This window comes from Nilaparvata lugens, chromosome 10, assembly GCF_014356525.2.
Source record: "Nilaparvata lugens isolate BPH chromosome 10, ASM1435652v1, whole genome shotgun sequence".
Lineage (NCBI taxonomy): Eukaryota > Metazoa > Arthropoda > Insecta > Hemiptera > Delphacidae > Nilaparvata > Nilaparvata lugens.
Window position 1 is genome coordinate 14,074,822 of NC_052513.1, and position 26,561 is coordinate 14,101,382.

The 26,561-nt window shown below is 37.9% G+C and overlaps 1 protein-coding gene across 1 annotated transcript in view; it reads left to right on the forward strand.

The window, feature by feature from the left end:
* Nucleotides 1-26,561, forward strand: part of LOC111062870 (kinase suppressor of Ras 2) — a 49,961-nt gene that overhangs the window by 9,409 nt on the left and 13,991 nt on the right. Inside the window, 11 exon segments of the mRNA XM_039436374.1 lie at nt 478-702; nt 2,165-2,227; nt 3,242-3,389; nt 4,331-4,470; nt 8,397-8,543; nt 10,333-10,452; nt 11,656-11,765; nt 19,835-20,005; nt 21,974-22,099; nt 24,718-24,891; nt 26,082-26,267. Coding sequence (XP_039292308.1) covers nt 478-702; nt 2,165-2,227; nt 3,242-3,389; nt 4,331-4,470; nt 8,397-8,543; nt 10,333-10,452; nt 11,656-11,765; nt 19,835-20,005; nt 21,974-22,099; nt 24,718-24,891; nt 26,082-26,267 — 1,610 coding nt within the window.

Below are 26,561 nucleotides of genomic sequence, written 5' to 3' on the forward strand. Positions count from 1 at the left end.
TCAATATTGCATCAATAAACCTGTATCAGCTACCGTCTATAGAAGACATTGACAAGACAGAGGATCGGCAACGTTCTACTCCTATTTTTCGTCACTGTTATTATAACGTGTACCTCACTATAGTGTAGCAGCAGTTGTGTTTAGATTTATCGCGTCTTGTCACATTGAAATGTAATATGGTGTGTTCCGCGAAAAAAAAATTCAATATATAAAATTTACTACAAATATAAATAAATTGCATTTTTTCGGAAAAAATGATTTACGACCATATATTGAAAATAATATTGAGCTTCTAGGAACGCTTTAAGCTTATTTCTTAATTGTATTGCATTTTTAATTCTCGTAAAATTGTCTCTTTTGGTAGACATCTACAACAATATATTGTACAATAATACTGAGCTCTAGGAACTGTTTTAGGTTTATTTTCCATTTAATTTTTCATTGTCATAACATTTGTAATTTTGTGTTTGTTGGCAGACATCCTATTGCGCGGCGACATTGACAGCGAGATCCCGCTGTACTGGGACTCGTGGGACCGCCGCAGTGGCGGGGGCGGTGGTGGCTCGGGGGCGTCGCCTCGGCCGGGGCGGTCGCGCGCCACTCGCGGCTCGGTGCCCTCCGACGATGCCGCCCCCCTGTCCCCGCCCCTACCTACGCCTCCGCCCACGCCGCCGCTCCAGAAGACGGCCAAGGCCGGTGTAGGTCAGTCCAATTTATTTTAGTTGTAAAAGTTGTACGAAAACAATAATTTTTATTCTAAATAGCTATATCATCATTTATCTTATCCTTATATTTTTATATTATTTCTAAGGCTAGGCACATACCAGTTAGTCAAGACAAGACATGATCAGACACAATACTTCACATAGTTGCTTATGAAGACATGTCTAATTGCAATGATTAATCGGTGTGTGTTAAGTCATAATCAACTATGTGAAGTATTGTGACTAAACGTGTCTGATCATATCTTGTCTTGTCTTGACTAACTGGTGTGCGGCCTAGCCTTAGGGTGGCCACTATCGACAGGACAAGTGTGTTGAACGTGTGTGTATACACATGTCGTCATACATTGTTGTGTCATCACAGCAACATGTATGTAGGCCTACACATATAATATGTAGTTATATATTGTTGTGTCATCACAGCGAAAGGCTTTGAACAATATTTTTTGAGGTTAGGTTTTTGTATCTTTGATTTTTTGTTGTTTATTAATTTCCTTCGCTACTTTATTTGAGGTTAAATAATTTTGTATCATTATAGTTTGTAATTTCCCATTGGGTTATTTATTGTTTATTTATTTAGCTTATGGCAGTTTTGTCAAAATTAAGAAAATTTCTCACTATAAATGCAAGTCAAGGGTTGAAATGTACTTTATTGCCTGGAGACTGTCTACAGTAGTCGTTAGTCGTTAGCCTCACCCAGGTAGACCACTTCCTCCATAAACAAAGTCATTGTGCATTCGTGTGACGTCAGCACAGATTGGGCTCCTACACCAATAAAAACGCTAGCTTATATAGATCAGCTGAAATCAACAAATTTTTATTGGTGTAGGAGCCCTACCTGAGCTGACGGCACACGAATGCACTACAGCTTTGTTTACGGAGGTAGTGGGTAGGCACGTCTCTCACATTCAAATATGATGTGGTGCACTGTCTGCTCCATCGCCCCACAGTCACATATTGGTGAGTCTGCAAGTCCCCTTTTGAAAAATGATGCATTGCATCTCCCATGTTTAGACCGGATTCTGTCAAGTGCCACCCAGATACAATATTTATTGTTTATTTTATGTTAGAAGCTATTGTGAAACAGCTGTTTCAAAGCCTCTCGTTGCTGACACTACAATGTGTAGTGTGTCATGCATTATGAGCATGCGTATACACAAATGTTCAAAAAACTTGTCCTGTCGTTAGTAGCCACCCTTTCTTTGTAAAACCTATTTATCATTGAATTGTATTGTTGTTTATAATAAACTAGGATCTAGGACAGCATAAAAATATTGGTAAATTCATTTTCATCGTCATCATCTTCTTTTTCTTTTAAATGTTGAATAATATTTAACATGAGAGTAAACTGTTATTTATGTTAGTTATTGATGATAATTACTTTATTTTTATAAGGAACGTGATGTTGTTTTGAATTTCTAGTGAATTAATCTTGTTTTCAGCTCCTCCTCTTCCTACCGACCGGCTCACTCGTGAAACGTGTCCGCAACATAACGGTCGCACTGGTAAGTGCTTTTTCAACAACAATAATTTAATGCCTGAATCTTTTTGTGTAGTTGAGAAGTTGATAATGGGCCCGTTCTGTGTACATGGAATGTGGTAAATTGTCCGATTCACAATTTACCAAGTAAAAAGATCCGCGTTCCATGGGAGGAATTTTGACAGATTCTGTTCCAGTTCCAAAATCCTGCCCCACAGTCGAAGTGTGGTAAATTTTCCGACCTACAGTTCCAACTATCTGAGCTCTCATTGGTCGATTATTGTAGTCTGCTTGCTTCTCTGCGCATGCGCTGATTGTTCACCATAGCATAGCATAGAATACATAACCAACAATATGATGTTTGATAACATCAATTTTACTCGATAGAAAATTGGAGATGGAGAGTAATGGAATAAAAGAAATTTACACTTTTCTAGACGGTAGGTTTGTAAAACAGCCTTTCTTCATTCACGCAGCTAGTAAACGACACATTTTAGTGTAAATCAACTTTATATGTGCGCGCCAAAAGCTTGAACCAACGATTTTGAAATGGCGTTCCATGGGAACATTTTGCACTAGTCACGTGATGGAACAATTTACGATTGGAACTGGAACAATTCACTGTACACAGAACGTACACATTGTGGTAATTATTCATATTAAATAAAAATACTAAGAAATTGTCAAAATCCACAGATTTATTGATACTCAGAAAGACCGGTTTCGGTTGTTACACCATTGTCAATCTCTGATGAACTGTCTTAGGTCTCTGATAAACTGTTTATCAGAGATTGACAATGGTGTACAACCGAAACCGGTCTCTCTAAGTATCAATAAATCTGTGGTTTTTGACAATTTCTTAGTATTTTTCTTTAAAATACATGATTGCTAATTCTAATCTTTATCTCATCTGTTTAATTTTGCATAAAGATTCTGAATTCACAGAGGATAGTTTTAGGCCTATCTACAATTCTTCGGTATTTCAGTACGTCTAGTTTTCAGTTTGTCAAGCTTTTAATTGCTTGTTTTGTGATTGCAGGCGCTAACAAGTTTCCGACAACGCCGCCGCCTCGCAAGAAGCATACGACTGGCCTGCAGCCACTCGCGGACGCGCAGCCGCTCACCAAGTCAAAGTCACACGAGTCCCAACTCGCCAACAAGGTCGACGGCGAAACCACCACTGCAGGGTCAGTAGCCTGTCTACTTTTCGATCGCACCTCGTATATGAATGAATGAATGAATGAATTTATTTGCCAAAAACAAAATACAAAAAAGCTTTACAAAAAATAAATATAAGTATATGCTACTGCACTTAAACCAAGATACATAAATTAATTTAATTAGATATGATAACGAAATGATTTCCTTTATATTATAAATAATAGTTATAAAATGAAGATTCAAATTATGCTCACATGCATAAGTACAGTAAGTGAAGCAAAACCACGGCAAAAGGAAGATTCCTTGTGCGCCAGTGTGAACCTAATACTAAATTAACAGTTAGAAGTAAAAGAAAATAGAAACGAATATAGAGTAAAAAAATAATAGGAAAAATTGAATAGAAGAAGAGGAAAAAGAAGAAGAGGAAAAAGAAGAAGAATGAAAATAAGAAGGAAAATGATAGGGAAAGAAAAAATAAGGCAACCTTGTGCTATTTCTCTCCTAAATTTGGATAAGGTACACATAGTCCGAAATAGGTCAAGTCTTGTAGTTCTTCACTTCAAAAAATTTTCAGGCCTTTCTTCATGTCCTTATTGACATGTGATTGATGTTTTCAGACCGGAGTTGCACTCCTATCTTTTTCCATTGTTGAAAAACAGTTTTATTTTTGTCACATCCACATTTATTAAACTTTTGTACAGGACTGCAGTTTCGTGTTGAAACCAACACATCCTCAGCTGTGGTGTCCTGTACAAAAGTTAATAAATGTGGATGGAAGATGTGTTAGTTTCAACACGAATTTGCAGTCCTGTACAAAAATTTAATAAATGTGGATGTGACAAAAATAAAACGGTGTTTTTTCAATTATGGAGAAATTCCAAAAGATCAATTCTCATTCAACAAATTTCCTCCCTTGTCATTATAACGTGAACCTGACTGTAGCTATGTTTTATTGACATGTTTTCAGGCCGGAAAGGCGGCAACGGTTGCCGACAGAGCCGGGTCCCGGGGGGCAGATCTCGCCGCTGCTCTCCAGTCCCATTCGGTCGCCGCCCCCCACCGACAGCCCGCACCCCCACGACGAAGCCGCCTCCAAGCGTAAGAATTGTCAGTTTCACACCTCAGCTTCAAGCGCACACCGCTTATCGTTATTCATAGAATTTAGTCTGCCACCCCCGGTTTCTAGCACACTTATTACATCTAATGATTATTAAACGTATAAATTTAATAATACGTTTCAATAGGACACTGTTATTTAATCTAATGGACCATCAAACTAAAGAATACATCAAATCGACTATAGATCTAATGCTCTTTTCAATTCAAATCTCTCACATAACTATGACGAGTATGATGACTGTACGTCATCTCTTCGATTTGATAAGTGTTCTAGGAACCGGTGATTAGAGTAATATTTGTTTTAAATTGATGAGTCTTAGTTTTAAACTTAAGGGCTCATTGGCATTTTATCTTCGATGATAACTATCGAACGCTTGGAGCTAATACTTGTAACTTATATAATTTGTTGTTTGTTTGTAAGGTAATTCTATTCTTTACTTATATAGTGGAGAAAAAACAGACGTGCTAGTCCAGCTTTTAGCGGTAGAAAATGACAATTTTCCATCATTCAATTTCTCGCAATAGGCCTATTGGTATTTCGGTTAGTAAAATTTCCCGCAACTTTTTCGCATTTTTGCATTAGAGCTCAGTCCGATCTTGTATGGAATGTGTATTTTAACTTAGACCAGAGTTAATACTTTGATTGTAATATTATTTGCAGTAATGCTAACTTTTAACGAACCTTAGAAAATAGTTTGTTAAATTCAACTGTTAATTCAGTTAAGAAAATTAAATGAAAATTTGAGTAACAAACCGTAAGTTACATGCTCAATTTTAGTATTTTCTCGGTAGTTGTGGGGCTTTTGAGTAAAATTATTTGCTTTGCTTACATGGTTTTGAGACTTAATTGCTGGAAAGTTGAGTAATATCGTTATAGTGTTACTTTGTAAGATCGTATTCTAGTTATTAGTAAATTTGGATAAGGAAGATTCTTACTTTAAAGTAAAATTCATTAAATTTATTAATGGTGAGTATACCAATATTTTTAAGTAGACTTCCTGATTGGATGATGGTATGCTGAACACTTTTAGACATTATTAATGGCTCACTCCTTTTCCAAACTTCAAACCAACATCACATCACCAACACCAGCTTTCTACATACACATTGCTTTGTTTACATCGCACTGTTTACTTCAATTGAAAGTTTTATTTATATTTGAAATTGAATTCCACTTACTGTATTTATATTGCAATCCTTTCAAACATCCTTCCTATCGTACTTGACAGCACTTCAATTATTGACATTAGCACTTGTTGATGTATATTTATAATTGAAATTGAATTCCACTTACTGTATTTACGAGGGTCATTCAATAAGTAACGAGACAAATTACTAATTTTCAATAACGGTCGAATTGATCCATATGAAACTTTCAGGACATGTAGTTGGTAACCTTGCGATGACATCTGATCAGTTGTTCCACCATATTTCGTAGACATAATCGCAAATTGGCTCAGTTAATAATGATTTTCAAAAACAGTCGAATTGATCCATATGAAACTTTCAGGACATGTAGTTGGCAACCTTGCGATGACATCTGATCAGTTGATCCACCATATTTCGTAGACATAATCGCAAATTGGCTCAGTTAACAATGGCGAGTCTGCTTGAGAATTGCACCTTGGAAGAACAACTTGCCGTGATCAGATCTGACTGTCTGTCGCTTTGACTCTGCATAATGGTGGATCCATGTTTCATCACACGCTACAATTCTTTTGAAAAAAACATTCTCCGTCACTCGTAAACGGATTTTTCAACTGTTGAGTGATTTGAAGCCGGGTTTCTTTGTGAAAGTCGGTGAGTTGTCTAGGCACCCATATCGCACAAGTTTTGTTGTACTGCATCTTGTTGTGAATAATGTTATTGACAGTTCCAACACTCGCGTCCACTTTTTTACTTGAAAATTCAACAGTGATATGCCTATTGTCCCGAATTAACGAATAAATTCGAGATTCGAGAGAGGAAATCCCAACTTTGACTGGTTGTCCACAGCGTTGATTTTCACAAACATTTGTATGGTCACTTTAAAACTGCTCTACCTATTTGTGAACGTTTGAACAATTCAAACAATGGTCTCTGTACACTTTTAACATTCTTTTTCCTACAGTTACGTTGAAAAGTGGCCATTGCTGCACTGATTACAGAACGCAAAAAATCACTTTTCCGCTCTAGTGCGGGAAAAATTTTTCTGCACTCCAGATTTGCAACATGGCAACGCAAAATACTTAGTAGGTTATATGGAGCAACAGTGCAGCAAAATCAAAATGAAGTTGGTAACAGTGACTGCTGTGGCTGCTATAGTGAGCAGAGGTGCGACGAAGCACAACGCGCTAATTATTATTCATTATATATTATAACCAAGGACAACGAGGACTTTAGGATTTTAGGATTAAGGTTTTTATCAATAATAAAATTACACAGAAAAACATTTAATGGATTTCAGGCAATTTTACCCATAATTACCCACTTTTCATATTCAATGGTAACTGTAGGAAAACTTAATGTGAAATACGTGCGCAAAGTTCCTCTGCTGCACTCAATAAACGTTTCTTTCGGTGCAGCAAACTGACACTTTGCGCACTAGTTGCCCAAATAACTATTGTGGATTCCTTTCTTACCTTTCTTACCTTCTGTGACTAAAAAACTGATCACACAACGTTGTTCTATCACGGTGCAATTCTCAAGTGGACTCACCATTGTTAACTGAGTGAATTTGCGATTATGCTTACGAAATACGGTGGAACAACTGATCAGATGCCATCACAAGGTTGCCACCTTCATGTCCTGAAAGTTTCATATGGATCAATTTAGCCGTTTTTGAAAATTAGTCATTTGTCTCATTACATATTGAATGGTCCTCGTATATTGTAATCCTTTCAAACATTCTTCCCATCGTACTACACAACGCTTGATTGACATTATCACTTGTAGTATACTGAGTTTAAATTTACTCATAGGGTCTTATTTTAATATTTATTTATAAATCCATATTGAGATTCCCGTTACAAAGTCAAGGGAAATGATAAGGTGGCTGAGTTTTCAGTTATTACCGTCTTCTATAATAGATAGCTGTGATTCAAGATTCATTTTTATTAACCATCAGGCTACAATAAGAGCAATGAGCAATGATTGTTATCAATAATGATTAACTCTATCTAAAATATATTTTATCTGCGAGAAAATATATTTTCTCTTGATTCAGTAATTAATTTTTGTAATTGAGATAAAATATTCTGGTTGTTCATTATATTTTTTATTCATAGCCAACAAAAGTTTGGAAACGATAGAGCTGTGTTCACTATCCAATGATAGCAAACTAATGTAAGTCAGGTGCTGATTTGATGTGAATCTGACTATATTTCTAGTACCATGTATCAATAACATACGACAATAATTCTCAAATAATTATTTTTCATCACGGATGATGCCCACATAAGCTTACACGATCATAGAAAGTCCTACTGCACAAAGAAGACTGTAATTTTATTCTGTACAGTCCTCTCAGGTCTTCTCGGTTTAATTCTCTTTACGTTATAATATACGAGGTTTTATAATAATTTAATAACGATAAATCTGATGTTTTCACAATGTAAATCACTTATTGTTTGGCGGGACCTATAAATAAATTACGTTTATATCCGTGTTGACGTTATGGCCGAGGTCGCAATAACCAAATGAAACATATGTTGAATTTGAATGTACTACTCATTGCATGTACAACAATAAAATTGATTGGCAATCGTCACATATTAGAAACCAAAAAAAAATCACAACAAATGTCATTCATGTCATAAAGACACTTATCAGCCAGCCAGTCCTTTATTTTTTCTTAGGCTGCACTCTATTGTCTATGTTCGATAATATACTATCAATTATTATTAGTTGGTGACTGGTTTGTTTTGTGGTTTCAGCGTACAGCCTGCAAGTTCCTAAGTCGCCGCGCACCCCGACTGCTCCGCCGCGAGGCATGGGTCACACGATCGCGCATCGGTTCACAAAAACATTCAAAATGATGACCACCTGCAATCTATGCGACAAGCAGATGTTCATCGGCACCGGTAAGTCAACAGTAATATATTACTTTGTTTTAGTAGTATTATGCCGCATCCACATGCTTGCCCAATGAAGCCAATGTCAACCAACGCCAGTGTGTGGATGTATGGTTTGCCAACTGGTCACATTGCAGGCTCGGCCAACATGTAGATGCGGCATGAGGGTGGCCACTAACGACAGGAAAGTGTGTTGAAAATGTCTGCTCACACATGCTCGTTATGCACGATGTGTCATCAGCTTCTAAAAAATCAAGAGAGCTTCTAATCTATCAAAAAATGAACAACCACTGGAAAATTACAAAGCACAATGATACAAAAATAATTCATCAAATAGAGCAGCAAAGAAAAAATAAACAGAAAAAATCGGAGTTACAAAAATCTAACCGCAAAATTTTTTTAGAAGCCTTTCGCTGTGGTGACACAACAATGCATGATGCCATGTGTGTACATACATGTTCAACACACTTGTCCTGTCGTTAGTGGTCTGATTCCCAATGTATTTCTGATCTATTTGCAAAAAAGGAACACCATTGTTATTATTGGATTTTTCACACAATTCTAGTCTTTCAATGTGTAAACACTCCTATAAGAACCAATTGTTCTTTTTTCCTGTTGATAGCCTTATTATAGAATTTTCCATTTTCTCTCATTTCGTTAATTGAAAGCCGTTTAATATTATCTCTTTTCTGTATAGGGCTACTTGTAATATAAATATAAATAAAAATATCAGTACCCTTTTTTGAATTATTTTATCACAACATGTTTCAACATTGATGCCATTTGAAACATGTTGTGATGAAATAATTTAAAAAAGGGTACTGAGATTTTTATTTTTATTTCAGTTTAATATTGTATCGAAACGACTATTCTGATGATTCTTGGATATAAAAATAAAATTATTGTTTCTATAAGTAGTATGGATGCGTCTAAGAGAATAACTCCAGCTTGTGATTTTATCGGGAAATTTTTCTCTTTATCTGTTCATGGTTTATGATCATCTCCTATTTCATGAAATCATGACCGGCCATTATATCCAAGTTTTGTATTTATCATGCCATCATGCCCGCTCACAAAAATTCAAATTTCATTTTTTTGTTTAGTTTTTTCCAAGACCAAAACTCTGTAGCTACAAATCAATATACAAGCTTGTGGCGTATGGAGTTTGGTTTCAATAATTATTTTATGGCCTAGAGTTAAATTTTTGAACTCAACAACAGAATTAAGGACTGTTTCGCTGACAAAATGTAAATGCATTGAATATCATTAAGAGAAATAGTATAAATGTTTCAAATCATTCTATTTCTTTTATCCATCACAATTAAAACTATTACACAACACAGTATTTTCATTACAGTTCGGCTAGTTTGTTCAGGTTTCATTTATCTATAAGAAATATGTTTTTGTTTCATTTTCATTACAATTTAAGCTTTGGTGTTTAATAAAAATTATTTACTTATTCATTTTATTCATATGCAAATACAATCCAGGTAAAAACAACAGGCATTTGCCCAAAACTGTTTCAAACCATAAAACAACAGGCATTTGCCCAAAACTGTTTCAAACCATAATTCTAATTATGTTTTTATTCAATTCCGATTACATTTCTGGTGTATTATACAAAGGTTTTATTTACCTATAAAAATTATATGTCCTATTCACAACGAACACAACTTGCATTACTCATAATTTTATAATTATTTTAGCTCCTTAGAAGTGCAATTCTATTATGTTGTTGAGGTTCGATTCTTATTAAAATCTTGGAACTGTTAATAATCTTGAATTATCATTTCAACAGGTTTAAAATGTAAAGAGTGTAAATACAAGTGTCACAGAGATTGCGAAGCGAAAGTTCCTCCTTCTTGTGGTTTACCAAAAGAATTCATCGAAGAATTTCGAAAAGCTGTTCAAATTGATGGTCAGTACTAGCATTACAGTTTGTTTTAAGGCATCATTATTGAAAGATTCAGTATCATTTTCTACTGCTTATTGTAGTCTGTGATATTCTTAAGGTGCGTACAGATTTACGCGACGCAAACATGAGCAATTCACTTTTAATCAGCTGATGATGCCAAGCTTTTTATATCTGTATCTTACTGTTTCTGTAAAAATACAGATATAGTCAGCTGATTGACTATGTACGCATGTACGCACCTTAATAAATTAAATTCTCTAGAAAATATATCTGTGGAATGTAAAAAGATGTCTGTTGGTTTATCCCAAATGTTTTAATTAATAATTACTGTCAATGAATGAATAAATGAACCTGAAAAAATAACTATAGGCTACCAGAAAATAGAAGACATTCTATTAAGGATTTAGAACTATGTGGCTATTAGAACTATTTAGATATTTAAGTGGCTAGAGGAAAGAGCGTTTTTGATATTGATTGATTTCTTCATTACAATATGTCTAGTTGGACAAACGGAAATGTTTTTTTTTTTAATTCAAATACTATTACCAATTACTATTGCTTTTTACTATTCAAATACTATTTTTAATTCAAGGATGAAGACCACTGTACATACTTGAATTTGATGGCTAATAAATTATCAATAATTTGCTCACAAAAAAGGAACTTTATATTTTTTTAGTTCCTAGTTTGTTATGGTGGAGTTGATCCCTTTTAAAACACAGAGGTTGCTTTTAATTCATATTCCACTAACAACTATACCAGAGTGTATTCAATACTGATTTTTGTGTGATATTGTATATGTTTTTAGAAATGAATGATGTATAATCTATTCATTTATTCAACTGATTAATACATTATTAATTAATTAAATGAATATACGATATCGGACTGCCATGGCTTACTTAGTCAGATAAGGCATGCTATGATGGTGAGATTCACTTGGAACTGTCAGCAATATCAACGAATGAGAAGCGTAATTCTAGAAGCAACCGGATCTTAATTAACTTAATTTAAGAAACTGAATTTATTTATTCATTTAATAATGTACAATCATTATACTTATTATATCTAAAGACACAACAGGCTTTTTGTGTGATTAAGTGCATGTCACCCGTACAAATGAATACTTATTTGGATCCAGAAAATGAGGATCCTATGTGGGTATCATCCAGCAAGAATTGAATAAATTGGCGTTTTATTTTGTAGGACATGTACCCAACCAATCACCCACCATTCCAAGGCCGTCTCCTAGTCATCTTCCGTCGGCCATGTTGAGGAAGGAAGCCCGTCGTCAAGTTCATGTGCCTCCATTCCCGGTAAGCCAACAGTCATTTCTAATAGTAGTTTGAAAAGTTTTCACTTTCGTTTTAGTAATTTGCTACCAACATTTTTGAGCCAGGGATTACCATTGTAGTATTTCCTCATTCAATCAATCTAGTATTTAGTTAGTATTAAATTAATTAGGTCCATAAAAAGGATCACTAAAGTGAAGGTCCTTATACTTATTCTTTTGTTTTATTATCCATTGTAAATGGTTAGGTTAGGTTAATATAATGCAGTTCAAAGAACTCATTCCCCACACCCAGACTTGTTGTCTTTGTGGTGAATATTCATTATGCATATATTGTCTCTGCTGCTATTTTTTTTTCTTTTGTGAATAAATATACTGGGACACGTCATGAAAAAGTGAAATAAAACAGCTGACCCAAGGCAGAAATCAAATAAAATAAGCACTCACCACCCTGCTCTCCAAAATATAGAACTCCTATAAAGGAGTGAGTACAGGGTGATCCGTCAGCAGGCTCTTCAGAGCCCCTCAATTCTATTAAATAGAATTTTATTTTCGTGATTTACCAAAGATTCAAAATTGTGCGTGTGAGTCTTCTGCTTACTTTCATCAGCTTGCAGTCATTATTAATTAATTTATAATTTAGATTTCAGCTCACTAGCTTTCTTCTATCATCCATTTTATCTATCCTATATCAATGACTCCAAATGTTTCTTATCTTTCCACAGCTTTTTAGTGACATCGATCTTTACCGCGTCTTACTCGTTTCGAGCGCACCTTTAGGCCCGGTTGCACATACGTCTGTTGAATTTCAACTGTGATTAAGTTTTAATTAAAAACGTATTTTGCTCCTCTGATTGCTTTTCGTGGCATTCAACCGTCATTTAATCACCGTTATTATTTTGTATTCAATTTTCAAATGTTTCCTTTAACTCAATAGTATAAGGCCCGCCGCAAAGTAGACCCACGCTAATCCACGCCACTCCAACCCACGCCATGGGATGTTTTGTAAACCATTGCTAAGCTTTTCCTGACATCTGTGTATTGCATGCAATGAATAATCCACTTGTCAGCTGATTGATTATGAATAATTCTATAGCAATGGTTTACAAAACATCCCACGGCGTGGGTTAGAGTGGCGTGGATTAGCGTGGGTCGATTTTGCGGCGGACCTTAGTTACGCACTTTTTCATATTGTTCATTGCTTTTTAAATTTTACTGTTCAGTGTGCGTTATGAGGGAAATAATAGGATTGAGTTTCAACACATATTGAAAATATGTATATTTTCAAATAAATATTTAACAGACTTTTGTGCAACGGGGCGGGCCTACGTATTGAATCAAGATGTCTCATTATATGTTTGGTTCTGTTTTATTTTTGTTGAGAATGATTGAATTTTTGTTGTTTGAATGGCAGGGTGGACCTGATTCGAGTTCGAACACGTCCAGCTGCAACTCGAGTACCCCCTCCAGTCCCGCCCTGGTGTTGGGGAGCACCACCCCCCACCCCCTGCCAGATACCGTTGAGGCACGATTCGAGTTTCCAGATGTCGTTACACACGAGCAACACCCGCTCGAGCGATCGCAGGTAAGTTCACAAAAACTATCTATATTCGATACCATCGATATTTGAATATCGACATTTGATTGTATCGATACTAAACTAGTAGTTCTGTGAACAGTAGACCTCACGCAGTATTCTCATCCACAAGTACCTGATTGAAACTATAGACCTTATGGAAATACAGCAATAGACTGGCTTCTTCACACATCTGTGCAATCACTTGTCAGCTGATTTATGATGAATAATTCTATAGTCTGATTTTTACTTTCCTTGCCCTATTTACCATAGGTAAGAAAAAAATTAAGGTACCCCAATATCTAAATTTCTATACGTTTCAAGATACCCTGAGTCCAAAAAAGTGGTTTTGGGTATTTTTCTTTGTGTCTGTGTACACGATATCTCATCTCCCAGTTAACGGAATGACATGAAATTTGGAACTTAAGGTCCTTACAATATAAGGATCCGACACGAACAATTTCGATCAAATGCAGTTCAAGATGGCGGCTAAGACGTAGAAAATGTTGTCAAAAACAGGTTTTTTCGCGATTTTCTCGAAAACGGCTCCAACGATTTTGATTAAATTAATTAATACCTAGAATATTCATTGATTAGCTCTATTAACTGCCACAAGTCCCATATCTGTAAAAATTTCATGAGCTCCGCCCCATCATTGCAAAGTTTGATTTTAGATTCCCAATTATCAGGCTTCAGATACAAATTAAACAAAAAAAATTGAGTGGAAAAGATTGAGCATGAAAATCTCTACACTTAATGTTCAGTAACATTTCCACCTAAAATTGAAAATAAGCTCGAAATTCGAGAAAATGTGATCATCCAATTGCAAACTGTTGGCAACTGTTGATTCTATTAAACCATTCACTTTGAAGAGATAGCAGGGGCCTGGTCTGGGTTCCTGGGACGGTGGGACTACTTCATTGGTAGTTGAAGACTGCGTTTGCTCTTCCACATCTATTCAGTTGAGGAGAGTATTGACTCTTCCACATCCATGACAGTAGGGGGTGGTATTGACTCTTCCACATCCCTCTCGGATTCACCACTTGTGTTGGTGGCTGGGGCATGAATCGTGGCCTGCCGTTCAGAGTCAGTCATCTCTTCCCTGTGATCCATCACTATGTTGCTCCAGGATGCTTGCCTTGGAATATATGACAACTCTGCTTTGCTATCAATCAAGGCATTGGGTTCGACTCTGTTCAAACCATCCTGCTTGAATGTCCTTCTGTCGCGATCCTTGTTGTCCTGAGATTCGGATTGTACAGCTGATATTGTTGGGACTGCTGTTGTCTTAGTCCCCAATAAGAGAGATCGCGACATTATTAGCGGACTTGTAGGATTCAGTTGGGGAGGATCCCACTCTACCTCTCTCGTGAATGTGTGAACATTCACTCTGTTTTCACGCATAAATTCCATTCCTAATAGCAACTCTTGTCCAAGTCCTTCCATTATAGACGCCACTAGTGGAACTGTGATTTGTCCTATAGTTACATTAGTTGTCAGCTTCCCATTTAATGGGGTAGATCGTCCATCAGCTAATATCGCGTGGTGATGAGTTGGTACCTTCCTTATCATCCCTATTTTTTTGAGAACTTCATAAACGTCATTACTCATATAATTAGCTTCAGCGCCACTATCTAGCAATGCCCGACACTTTTTACCTCCGATTGTCACAGTAATGAATAGTCTGTTGTCCCTTGATGACTCTTCAATCACAGGAATCCTGTGTGCCGTTCGCATCACTGCTGTCTTGTTCGGAGTTTTATTCTCCTTCTGCACATCACAGACACATATCAGTGCTCTCTTTCCGCTCCTTTTACATGGTGGAATATCGGGACAGTGTGATCTCCAGTGCCCCGGTCTCTTGTATTGCCCACACATGGGTTCAGACTCACTAAGAGATGGTCTGTTACTAGTAGGGGTTATAACTGTCTCAACCTTGAGCCTTGTAATCTTTTTCGTGTCCTCAATCATGTGAACTCTCGAATTCTGTCTATTCTGTTTCTCCTCTGCTTTTATTTGTTCATACTCCCTCGCGAATTTTTCCAATTCGTTGATACTATGAACATCTGATTGCCGAATATACAATTTGTACCGTGGGAGGAGATTCTTATACACTCTCTGTAATTTATTTTCGTCTGTAAAACCTCCTCGACGTCTCATGAGTGTCAGTACATCTTCGAGAAATTCGTCAAACGATTCACCTTCCTTTTGCTTCCTTGCCTGAATTAGATTCTCGAGGTCCTCCTCATAGGTAAGTGGGTAGTAGCGTGATCTGAAATCTGTCACGAAATTGTCCCATGATCTCCATTGGTCACGACGATTACGCATCCATAGGGTAGCTTTACCAACTAGTAATTCAGGAAGGGCAACTAGTAGTTGGTTGCCAGTGAGCCCATAGGCTTGTTGTAGCTCGTCTAGCCTTTCTAAGAAGCTGGGAGCATCTGATTGGCCGTCGAATGACAGTCTCCAGCTTCTTACTTTGTCACATACCGCCCTGGGTCCATGAGGGGGTTTGTGTGAATGTTGGTTCCAACTTCAGCATGAGTACCTGTTGCTGAGTGTCCAGATCCCCCACTGCTTCTGCTCACTATTCCGGGTCTTAGGCTGGGATAACGTACAGCATCTTCTTATGTTGTTCTACTAACAACCTTCTCAACTCAGCAAGTGTTCCAGATGACACTATGCCCCAATCTTGTAGAAGATTGAACGCTTCTTCCTTTTTCAATTTATAGATCCAGGAAACTCTGGGGTCAGCTATCACCTCGGGGTTTACGTCCTCAACTGACTGATCCTCTGTCAGCTCCTGATGTCGAGCATCTGAATCAGACTCGCCCTGTTCACTCATGATGATTCTTACTTCGTTGCCTCGTGCCCCACGTTGGGCGCCAATCTATCACGTACACCCTGAGTAGCTTCAGAGGTAGGTGATTGATACCCAGGTGTTGCTCCTGGATGACTTCGCTCAGTCGTAATGTGGGCGGGGAAAGGAGGCAAGTCGAAGTTCCTCTTCCTTCTTCTTTGTGCCTCAGCTGGCGTGAACAGCACCTCCTGGTGCTTCTGACGGCGTGAAGGTCGCTCTCTTCTCTGATGACACCACTTTGATGTAATTTTGTATCGGCCTTACGGCCTCGGTGCCGCTCCAGTGGAGTAGGAAAAGGAAGGACAGAAAGGATAGGGACGGCAGACAACGGTCCGCTGTGCCCTGGGGAAAAGGAAGAATAGGACGGCAGACAACGGTCCGCTGTGCCCTGGGGAGAAGGAAGAATAGGGACGGCAGACAACGGTCCGCTGTGCCCTGGGGAGAAGGAAGAATAGGGACGGCAGACACGGTCCGCTGTGCCCTGGGGAGAAGGAAGAATAGGGACGGCAGACAACGGTCCGCTGTGCCCCGGGGAGAAGGAAGAATAGGGACGGCAGACAACGGTCCGCTGTGCCCTGAGGGGATGGAAAGAATAGGGACGGCAGACAACGGTCCGCTGTGCCCTGGGGAGAAGGAAGAATAGGGACGGCAGACAACGGTCCGCTGTGCCCTGGGGAAATGGGAGGATAGGGACGGCAGACAACGGTCCGCTGTGCCCTAGGGAGATGGAGGACAGGGACGGCAGACAACGGTCCGCTGTGCCCTGGGGAATGGGAGGTCAGGGACGGCAGACAACGGTCCGCTGTGCCCTGGGGAAATGGGAGGACAGGACGGCAGACAACGGTCCGCTGTGCCCTAGGTAGATGGGAGGACAGGGACGGCAGACAACGGTCCGCTGTGCCCTGGGGAAATGGGAGGACAGGGACGGCAGACAACGGTCCGCTGTGCCCTAGGGTGATGGGAGGTCAGGGACGGCAGACAACGGTCCGCTGTGCCCTGAGGAAATGGGAGGACAGGGACGGCAGACAACGGTCCGCTGTGCCCTAGGGTGATGGGAGGTCAGGGACGGCAGACAACGGTCCGCTGTGCCCTGGGGTGATGGGAGGTCAGGGACGGCAGACAACGGTCCGCTGTGCCCTGGGGAAATGGGAGGACAGGACGGCAGACAACGGTCCGCTGTGCCCTAGGTAGATGGGAGGACAGGGACGGCAGACAACGGTCCGCTGTGCCCTAGGTATATGGGAGGACAGGGACGGCAGACAACGGTCCGCTGTGCCCTAGGGAGATGGGAGGACAGGGACGGCAGACAACGGTCCGCTGTGCCCTAGGGAGATGGGAGGTCAGGGACGTACGGCAGCCAAGGGGCCGCTGTACCAGGGCAGGAGGTCGGGGACGTACGGCAGCCAACGGGCCGCTGTACCAGGAGCAGGAAGGTTGTGAGCGGAATGCTGTGGTCTGGGGCTCGTCCGGCCTTTAAATACTCCCCCAAAGTGGAGGGGATGGAGTTGAGCCGCCGCCAGAGGCGGTGGAAATCGTCTTGATGCGCGGAAGATGGTGCGCCATCGGTACCTCCCTTATCTCCGCGGTCGGCTAGCATTGCTGATAGCCGAGCGTCTTTCAATAATATTATTTATTATTTTCTCGTCACAATTTTACTTTGTGACAATACCAGAGTGTATTCAATACTGATTTTTGTGTGATATTGTATATGTTTTTAGAAATGAATGATGTTGATGTATAATCTATTCATTAATTCAACTGATTAATACATTATTAATTAAATGAATATACGTTATCGGACTGTCATGGCGTACTTAGATAGGGTATGCTATGATGGTGAGATTCACTTGGAACTGTCAGCAATATCAACGAATGGGAAGCGTAATTCTAGAAGCAATAGGATCTTGATGAACTTGAAACTGGATGTAATGAAGTTTCCGACCCGTGCTGATTCTTCATCAACTGAGATTTATTTATTCATTTAACAATGTGCAATCATTATACTTATTATATCTATAGACACAACAGGCTTTTTGTGTGATTACATGCATGTCACCCGTACAAATGAATACTTATTTGGATCCAGTAAATGAGGATCCTATGTGGGTATCATCCAGCAAGAAATGAATAAATTGGCGTTTCATTTTGTAGGACATGTACCCAACCAATCACCCACCATTCCAAGGCCGTCTCCTAGTCATCTTCCGTCGGCCATGTTGAGAAAGGAAGCCCGTCGTCAAGTTCATGTGCCTCCATTCCCGGTAAGCCAACAGTCATTTCTAATAGTAGTTTGAAAAGTTTTCACTTTCGTTTTAGTAATTTGCTACCAATATTTTTGAGCCAGGGATTACTATTGTAGTATTTCCTCATTCAATCAATCTAGTATTTAGTTAGTTCAAAACTAATTAGGTCCATAAAAAGGATCACTAAAGTGAAGGTCCTTATACTTATTCTTTTGTTTTATTATCCATTGTAAATGGTTAGGTTAGGTTAATATAATGCAGTTCAAAGAACTCATTCCCCACACCCAGACTTGTTGTCTTTGTGGTGAATATTCATTATGCATATATTGTCTCTGCTGCTATTTTTTTTTCTTTTGTGAATATACTGGGACACGTCATGAAAAAGTGAAATAAAACAGCTGACCCAAGGCAGAAATCAAATAAAATAAGCACTCACCACCCTGCTCTCCAAAAATAGAACTCCTATAAAGGAGTGAGTACAGGGTGATCCGTCAGCAGGCTCTTCAGAGCCCTCAATTCTATTAAATAGAATTTTATTTTCGTGATTTACCAAGATTCAAAATTGTGCGTGTGAGTCTTCTGCTTACTTTCATCAGCTTGCAGTCATAAATAAATAAATAAATAAATATTAATTAATTTAAATTTAGATTTCAGCTCACTAGCTTTCTTCTATCATCCATTTTATCTATCCTATATCAATGACTCCAAATGTTTCTTATCTTTCCACAGCTATTTAGTGGCATCGATCTTTACCGCGTCTTACTCGTTTCGAGCGCACCTTTAGGCCGGTTGCACATACGTCTGTTGAATTTCAACTGTGATTAAGTTTTAATTAAAAACGTATTTTGCTCCTCTGATTGCTTTTCGTGGCATTCAACCGTCATTTAATCACCGTTATTATTTTGTATTCAATTTTCAAATGTTTCCTTTAACTCAATAGTATAAGGCCCGCCGCAAAGTAGACCCACGCTAATCCACGCCACTCCAACCCACGCCATGGGATGTTTTGTAAACCATTGCTAGCTTTTCCTGACATCTGTGTATTGCATGGAATGAATAATCAACTTGTCAGCTGATTGATTATGAATAATTCTATAACAATGGTTTACAAAACATCCCACGGCGTGGGTTAGAGTGGCGTGGATTAGCGTGGGTCGATTTTGCGGCGGACCTTAGTTACGCACTTTTTCATATTGTTCATTGCTTTTTAAATTTTACTGTTCAGTGTGCGTTATGAGGGAAATAATAGGATTGAGTTTCAACACATATTGAAAATATGTATATTTTCAAATAATATTTAACAGACTTTTGTGCAACGGGGCGGGCCTACGTATTGATTCAAGATGTCTCATTATATGTTTGGTTCTGTTTTATTTTTGTTGAGAATGATTGAATTTTTGTTGTTTGAATGGCAGGGTGGACCTGACTCGAGTTCGAACACCTCTAGCTGCAACTCGAGTACCCCCTCCAGTCCCGCCCTGGTGTTGGGGAGCACCACCCCCCACCCCCTGCCAGATACCGTTGAGGCACGATTCGAGTTTCCAGATGTCGTTACACACGAGCAACACCCGCTCGAGCGATCGCAGGTAAGTTCACAAAAACTATCTATATTCGATACCATCGATATTTGAATATCGACATTTGATTGTATCGATACTAAACTAGTAGTTCTGTGAACAGTAGACCTCACGCAGTATTCTCATCCACAAGTACCTGATTGAAACTATAGACCTTATGGAAATACAGCAATAGACTGGCTTCTCCACACATCTGTGTAATCACTTGTCAGCTGATTTATGATGAATAAAAATATTCTATAGTCTGATTTTTACTTTCCTTGCCCTATTACCATAGGTAAGAAAAAATTAAGGTACCCCAATATCTAAATTTCTATATGTTTCAAGGTACCCTGAGTCCAAAAAAGTGGTTTTGGGTATTTGTCTGTGTGTCTGTGTACACGATATCTCATCTCCCAATTAACGGAATGACATGAAATTTGGAACTTAAAGTCCTTACAATATAAGGATCCGACACGAACAATTTCGATCAAATGCAGTTCAAGATGGCGGCTAAGACGTAGAAAATGTTGTCAAAAACAGGTTTTTTCGCGATTTTCTCGAAAACGGCTCCAACGATTTTGATTAAATTAATTAATACCTAGAATATTCATTGATTAGCTCTATTAACTGCCACAAGTCCCATATCTGTAAAAATTTCATGAGCTCCGCCCCATCATTGCAAAGTTTGATTTTAGATTCCCAATTATCAGGCTTCAGATACAAATTAAACAAAAAAATTTGAGTGGTAAAGATTGAGCATGAAAATCTCTACACTTAATGTTCAGTAACATTTCCACCTAAAATTGAAAATAAGCTCGAAATTCGAGAAAATGTGATCATCCAATTGCAAACTGTTGGCAACTGTTGATTCTATTAAACCATTCACTTTGAAGAGATAGCAGACCTCGTTTGTCTCCAGCGTTATTGTCCTGTCACCATCTGGCTCAGATCTTTGTTTACAAGTTGACTTGACATGCGCGTGAACACTAGCGTCAGGTGATCAATTTTCATAACGGCAAGGAAAGTTGTGTGAGTGCGCCACACCAGATGTTTACTCTTATATTGGCGTATAAAGGAGGCTCCTTTTTCCTTTTATTATTATTCTTGAATGGAAAATTTCCAAAAACCTTGTATATACCTCGACGCGCAATTAAAAAAGGAACATACCTGTCAAATTTCATGAAAATCTATTACCGCGTTTCGCCGTAAATGCGCAACATATAAACATTTAAACATTAAGAGAAATGCCAAACCGTCGACTTGAATCTTAGACCACACTTCGCTCGGTCAATTATTGACAATCGATACCATTGGGTGCTTGGAAAGTCACTGTGCACTTGTATTATGGAAATGAATTACTTGATGCACAGTGGCTTTCCGAACACCCATTATCTAAATATTTATCTCAACTAACCTAACTCGATACTATCGATATAAGTGCACTATATCACTGGTGCACTAAAAGTAAATTCTAGCCTACTGAACGGGGTTGCATAACAAACGCGAGAATTAAACTTGAAATTTCATTATTTAATAAATCATGATAAATATTACATTTTTGTTAGTCCGTCATTACTTGTTCTCAATCATTTGTTCGTCATATAAACTAGTACCATAGAGAAAAATAGCATAAGAAGATATCTCATTGTATAGGGCGTTTATGTTCCAAATTCCACTGTTAACTCAAACCAATAGTCCACGTAGTTCTTTTTCGTGAAGCTATGTGACGCTAGTAGTCTCTCATACTGTTTTGTCCTTACAGCCAAAACAGTAACCTAATAATAGACAGTAGTCGACAGTAATTGGCTTGAAGTAACAAATCACCTGCTTGAAATTTGGAACATAGGTAGGCAAGTTAATTCGATTATCTCTTAGTCAATTATTATATCTACGATGAATACTCATTTCACTGCCATGAATGAACCCTGTTCCAATATCTTGTCCACTACAGTGGTTGATTTCTTACTCAGTGGTTGAATGTTTGTCGTTTGTCAGGATTCGGATCGTACTGTGTCGGTGTCGGGCAGTGATTCGGACAGGACGCCCGTCCGAGTCGACTCGCAGGACAGTCAGGTGTCCGATGGAGATCCGGCCGACAGGCCTTGGCCCCGCCAGAATAGTGTAAGTGTAAATAGTGTAATGTTCAACATAATTTAATAATAGTCAACATTTGTCCAAAATCTGTTGAAACTCTACCCAAATTCATGGAAGTAGCAAGTTATTGATAAAATAGAGTTACAAATATGATTAAATATAGAAAGGAAGTATTATACTTTATATTTGAGTAAAATAAACCGGGAGATAGACCAGTTATAGAATAGAAACGCCCCATTATATATTCATACTGAAAGTCGATGAAGCCATCTACCGTCATATCACCACATCGTGACGTCAGCATTATATAATATATAATTAAAAGTTCTTAATTATATAATTTTAGTTCTTTAATAATTTACATCCATCTGAAATAGACACTATCTGCTATGGAAAATAATGTAAACAAACTCTAAAGAAAAGTTTTCTATACAATGCTGACGTCACGATGGGGCGATATGGCAGTAGATGTTGGCTTCGACTTTCAGTATGAGGCGTGTCTATTCTATAACTGGTCTAAGTGAGAGACATACAGATCTAGAGTGACTGGATTAACCGATCTGAGAAAACAGTTGGTTGTTATCTCTCAAAAATCGTATTCTTTTCGAATTTGCTAGGTTTTTTTTTCTTCTTCCATAACTGTACCTTTTTCCCATCTCCAATTTACTGCTCTATAACCAATTCTTATTATGGACAACCTTCAAATTTGAACATATGTTTGGGGCTTCACCTCGATCTGTCTACTCCTTGTGCAAACATGAGTGACACTTGAATGATGTATGTGTAGGCTCTATTTATAATGATAGTGTTGACTTTTATATTACTTGTTAGTGTCTTAGACTAGTTACACACACATCGATTTTTGGATGCACGATTTTTGCCGCCTTATAAATTCTATTAGATTAAATAGATGATTTCAAACAGATGATGTTTGTCAAGTTCCGTTTAATCTGATAGAATTCATAAGGACGGCAAAAAATCTATGTGGGTGTAACTGGCTACAATGATAATGAGTGAAGAGTGATACGACTTTACTTTTAATGCTTCTTAGCTGAACGATCAGCATTGATGTTGCAGTCTTTAATATTGTATTCTCAATAGATAAGTCTATTAGATAAGTCTATAGTCTATACCACGGCATTTAGATGAAAACGGTAGAGGTCACGAAATGTGTGCGCAGTGGCCAGCCAGCTAGATTGCCATCGCCACCAACCACTACCTCCGTAAACAGAGCCGTATTGCATTCTTGTGACGTCAGCACAGGTAGGGCTCCTACACCAATAAAAACACTAGCTGATATAAATAAGCTGAAATCTGAAATCAACGAATTTTTATTGGTGTAGGAGCCCTACAGATGTTGCAGTCTTGCAACATCACGAGGTCACGAAATGTGTGCGACCTACCTGTGCTGACGTCACACGAATGCACTACGGCTTTGTTTACGGAGGTAGTGCACCAACCGAGGTTTTTAACACCTATTGGCAATTTATGAAACTTATTTGTTAAAAACAGACGATCGGATATAAAATGACGTCAGCTACACCGGAAATTTAGCACAAACATAAATGAGACCTACCGTCTTCTTCTATATACCGTGGTCTATACATAATTCATTCTCAATGAAGTCAATGTTTGTCTATAGAGAGATTCGAGTTTTAAAGTCAGCACCCGTTTAACATTGGTTTGCTATCCTTGTCTGTCATTAGACAAATCACATAACTCTATCCTTTTCTTCCTTCGCACTGTTGCCAACTCGTTTGTTAGCTATGAAGAAATACAGTATAATGAACTGTCAAAATAATATATCTTCTCAATAATTATTATGAAAATTAAATCATGAGAATTTTTTCTTGACGAATATAAAACATTTGAGATGAATTTTATTACTATCAACAAAAATCAACAATTAATATTTAGTTCAAATTTTTTGCAAATTTCAAGTTATTCAAGTTATTTGGATTGTTTCTATGTGATAAATTACAATTTGAAGCAATTTTGGACATTTGTAATGGTGAAGATGATTTAAAAAAATTTTTTTTTCTGTGAGAATTGAAAATTGAGTTTTAACCTTCTTTAACCTCAAAATTGTTCCAGCAATCAGATTTGTAACTTAATTATGTTTAACGCTAGTTCGCCTCCATGGAGCACATTGGGTAACGCTAAATGGACTAGCAAATAATGGCGGTCAGACAAACTTATGTTCTCCTGACCGAAAACTACACAACATCTCAAAGAAATTGGAAATATACAGTGTATATCTAGGCATTTGAGACTCATGAGCTATGTATTTGTTGTGTATACGCTGCCATAGGCTAAATAATAACAATTAATATTACTTCATATATGCCGGAATTACTTGAATCAGCTATAGAAGGTGGTGGTAGTAGAGAATCGGCAACTCTGTAGTCCTATCATTTCTACTGACTTCATAACGTGAATCTCACTATAGCACTTGTTGAAACATATTCTATATCCAATGAAAGATTGTGAAATTTTTTTTTTGTGTAGTTGAGAAGTTGATATTGTGGTAATTATTCATATTGAATGAAAAAAACTAAGAAATTGTCAAAAAAACACTGATTTATTGATAATTAGAAAGATAATTAGATAATATAATTGTGAAAATTGCTTGTTTGTTGTCGTAGTTGTCGCTGAGGGAGTGGGACATTCCGTTTGACGAGCTGAAGATTGGCGAGTCGATTGGCACGGGCCACTTTGGCACAGTCTATCGCGGCAACTGGCACGGCGATGTCGCCGTCAAACTGCTCAACATGAACTACCTTGATGACGAGAAGACGCTCGAGGCATTCAAGCTGGAAGTGAGTCATCAATCTTATGGAATTGATAATTGAACTGTCATGATTCATTTCATTGGTTATGGATATGCAGCACTTGGGTATTTATGTCAATCATGCTAAGAAGTAAAATGCTATTTGGGACTGTATGAAAGACTGTTGAATACATTTCATCATCATTTCACTATCCTTGGAGGATAGTAATGGCAAAAAGACAACTCAGTATTCTCCAAATTAATTCTTCTTCTTCTTCTCTTCTTCTTCTTCTCTTCTCTTCTTCTTCTTCTTCTTCTTCTTCTTTTAAACAGATATTAGACTATTGCCTGTTCCGACTCACATTCAGCTTGTAATTTATTTATTCTTTTTTAACAATGAAGCACAGATTGGGAGAGAAAATCTAAGAATGTCTTGTACTATTTCTCTCCCAAATTTATGCAACATTAAAAGTCCAAATGAGGTTATATCTTCTAGATTTCCACAAATTTTTCTGTCCAACAATATTTATACAAACCATTTTTTTTGAATTTAGATGTTACAAATAACAAAAAATAATAATTTACAACACTTTTTGCATTTAAGCTGTCCAATACTCCAGAATCTTTTCACGAAAAATTTAGCATGTTTGGAATTAATTCATTTTTAATTAGAATAAAAATAATAATAAATAAATGTATAAATTAATAACATCAATATAATCTAATCTAATAACATCACTATCATCATAAGCACCACTATAATCTAATATTTTTTATTTTATAATAAGTAATAATCATCGCCATCTTTTTCGTGGCCTGCCTATGTCTCTTTTGCCCTACCGGTTGATACTTGGAAATTCTAAGTGGAAGTCTATCAGCTGACATTCGTTCCACATGCTCTTTTCATTGCTGACGATACGATGCAACTCTCTCATTCAGGCAGAAGATATTTAGCTCCTTCCGTATATCCTCATTCCTGATGTGATCTGTTCTGTCTTAGCCATTAGTTCAGCGAAGAAATCTCATCTCAGCTGCCTGCCCTTTACTCTCAAGTGGCTTTGATAGTACCCAAAAAATTAATGATGTTATCAACATTAATTAAAAATGATAAATACCCAGGGAAATTTAGCCCAGGCCTTGGGTAAATACCCAATTTATATTTACTTACCCGCTGGGTATTTATTTACCCAGATCATTAGCTGTATTTCTGAAAATTGTATTGTATTTTTTGTTGTGTAGGTGGCAACATTTAGGAAAACACGTCACGAGAACCTGGTGCTGTTCATGGGCGCTTGCATGAAGCCCCCACGGCTCGCCATTGTGACGTCAATGTGCAAAGGCATGACGCTCTACACACACATCCACCTCTGCAAGGACAAGTTTAATATGAACAAGACCACAATAGTCGCGCAACAGATATCGCAGGCAAGTCATTCTATTTATTCATTAAGGGCCGTTTCCACAGAAAAAAAATCACACAAAAATCTGGATTTTTTTTTTTTTTTTTTTGGTTTAAAATAAAATTCCGTTTGCACAGTATCAGTTTAAACTCTGTATTGAGTTTAAACTCTGGGAAAGTTTAAACCTCCAAAGCAGGAGGTTTAAACCAAATAATTTGGATTAACTTGACATCTGTAAAGATTTGATGGGGAAACAGCTAATAGTAAATTATTTTTCGACGGTTGTTTTTATTGCTTCTGTAGACGATAATAATATTAG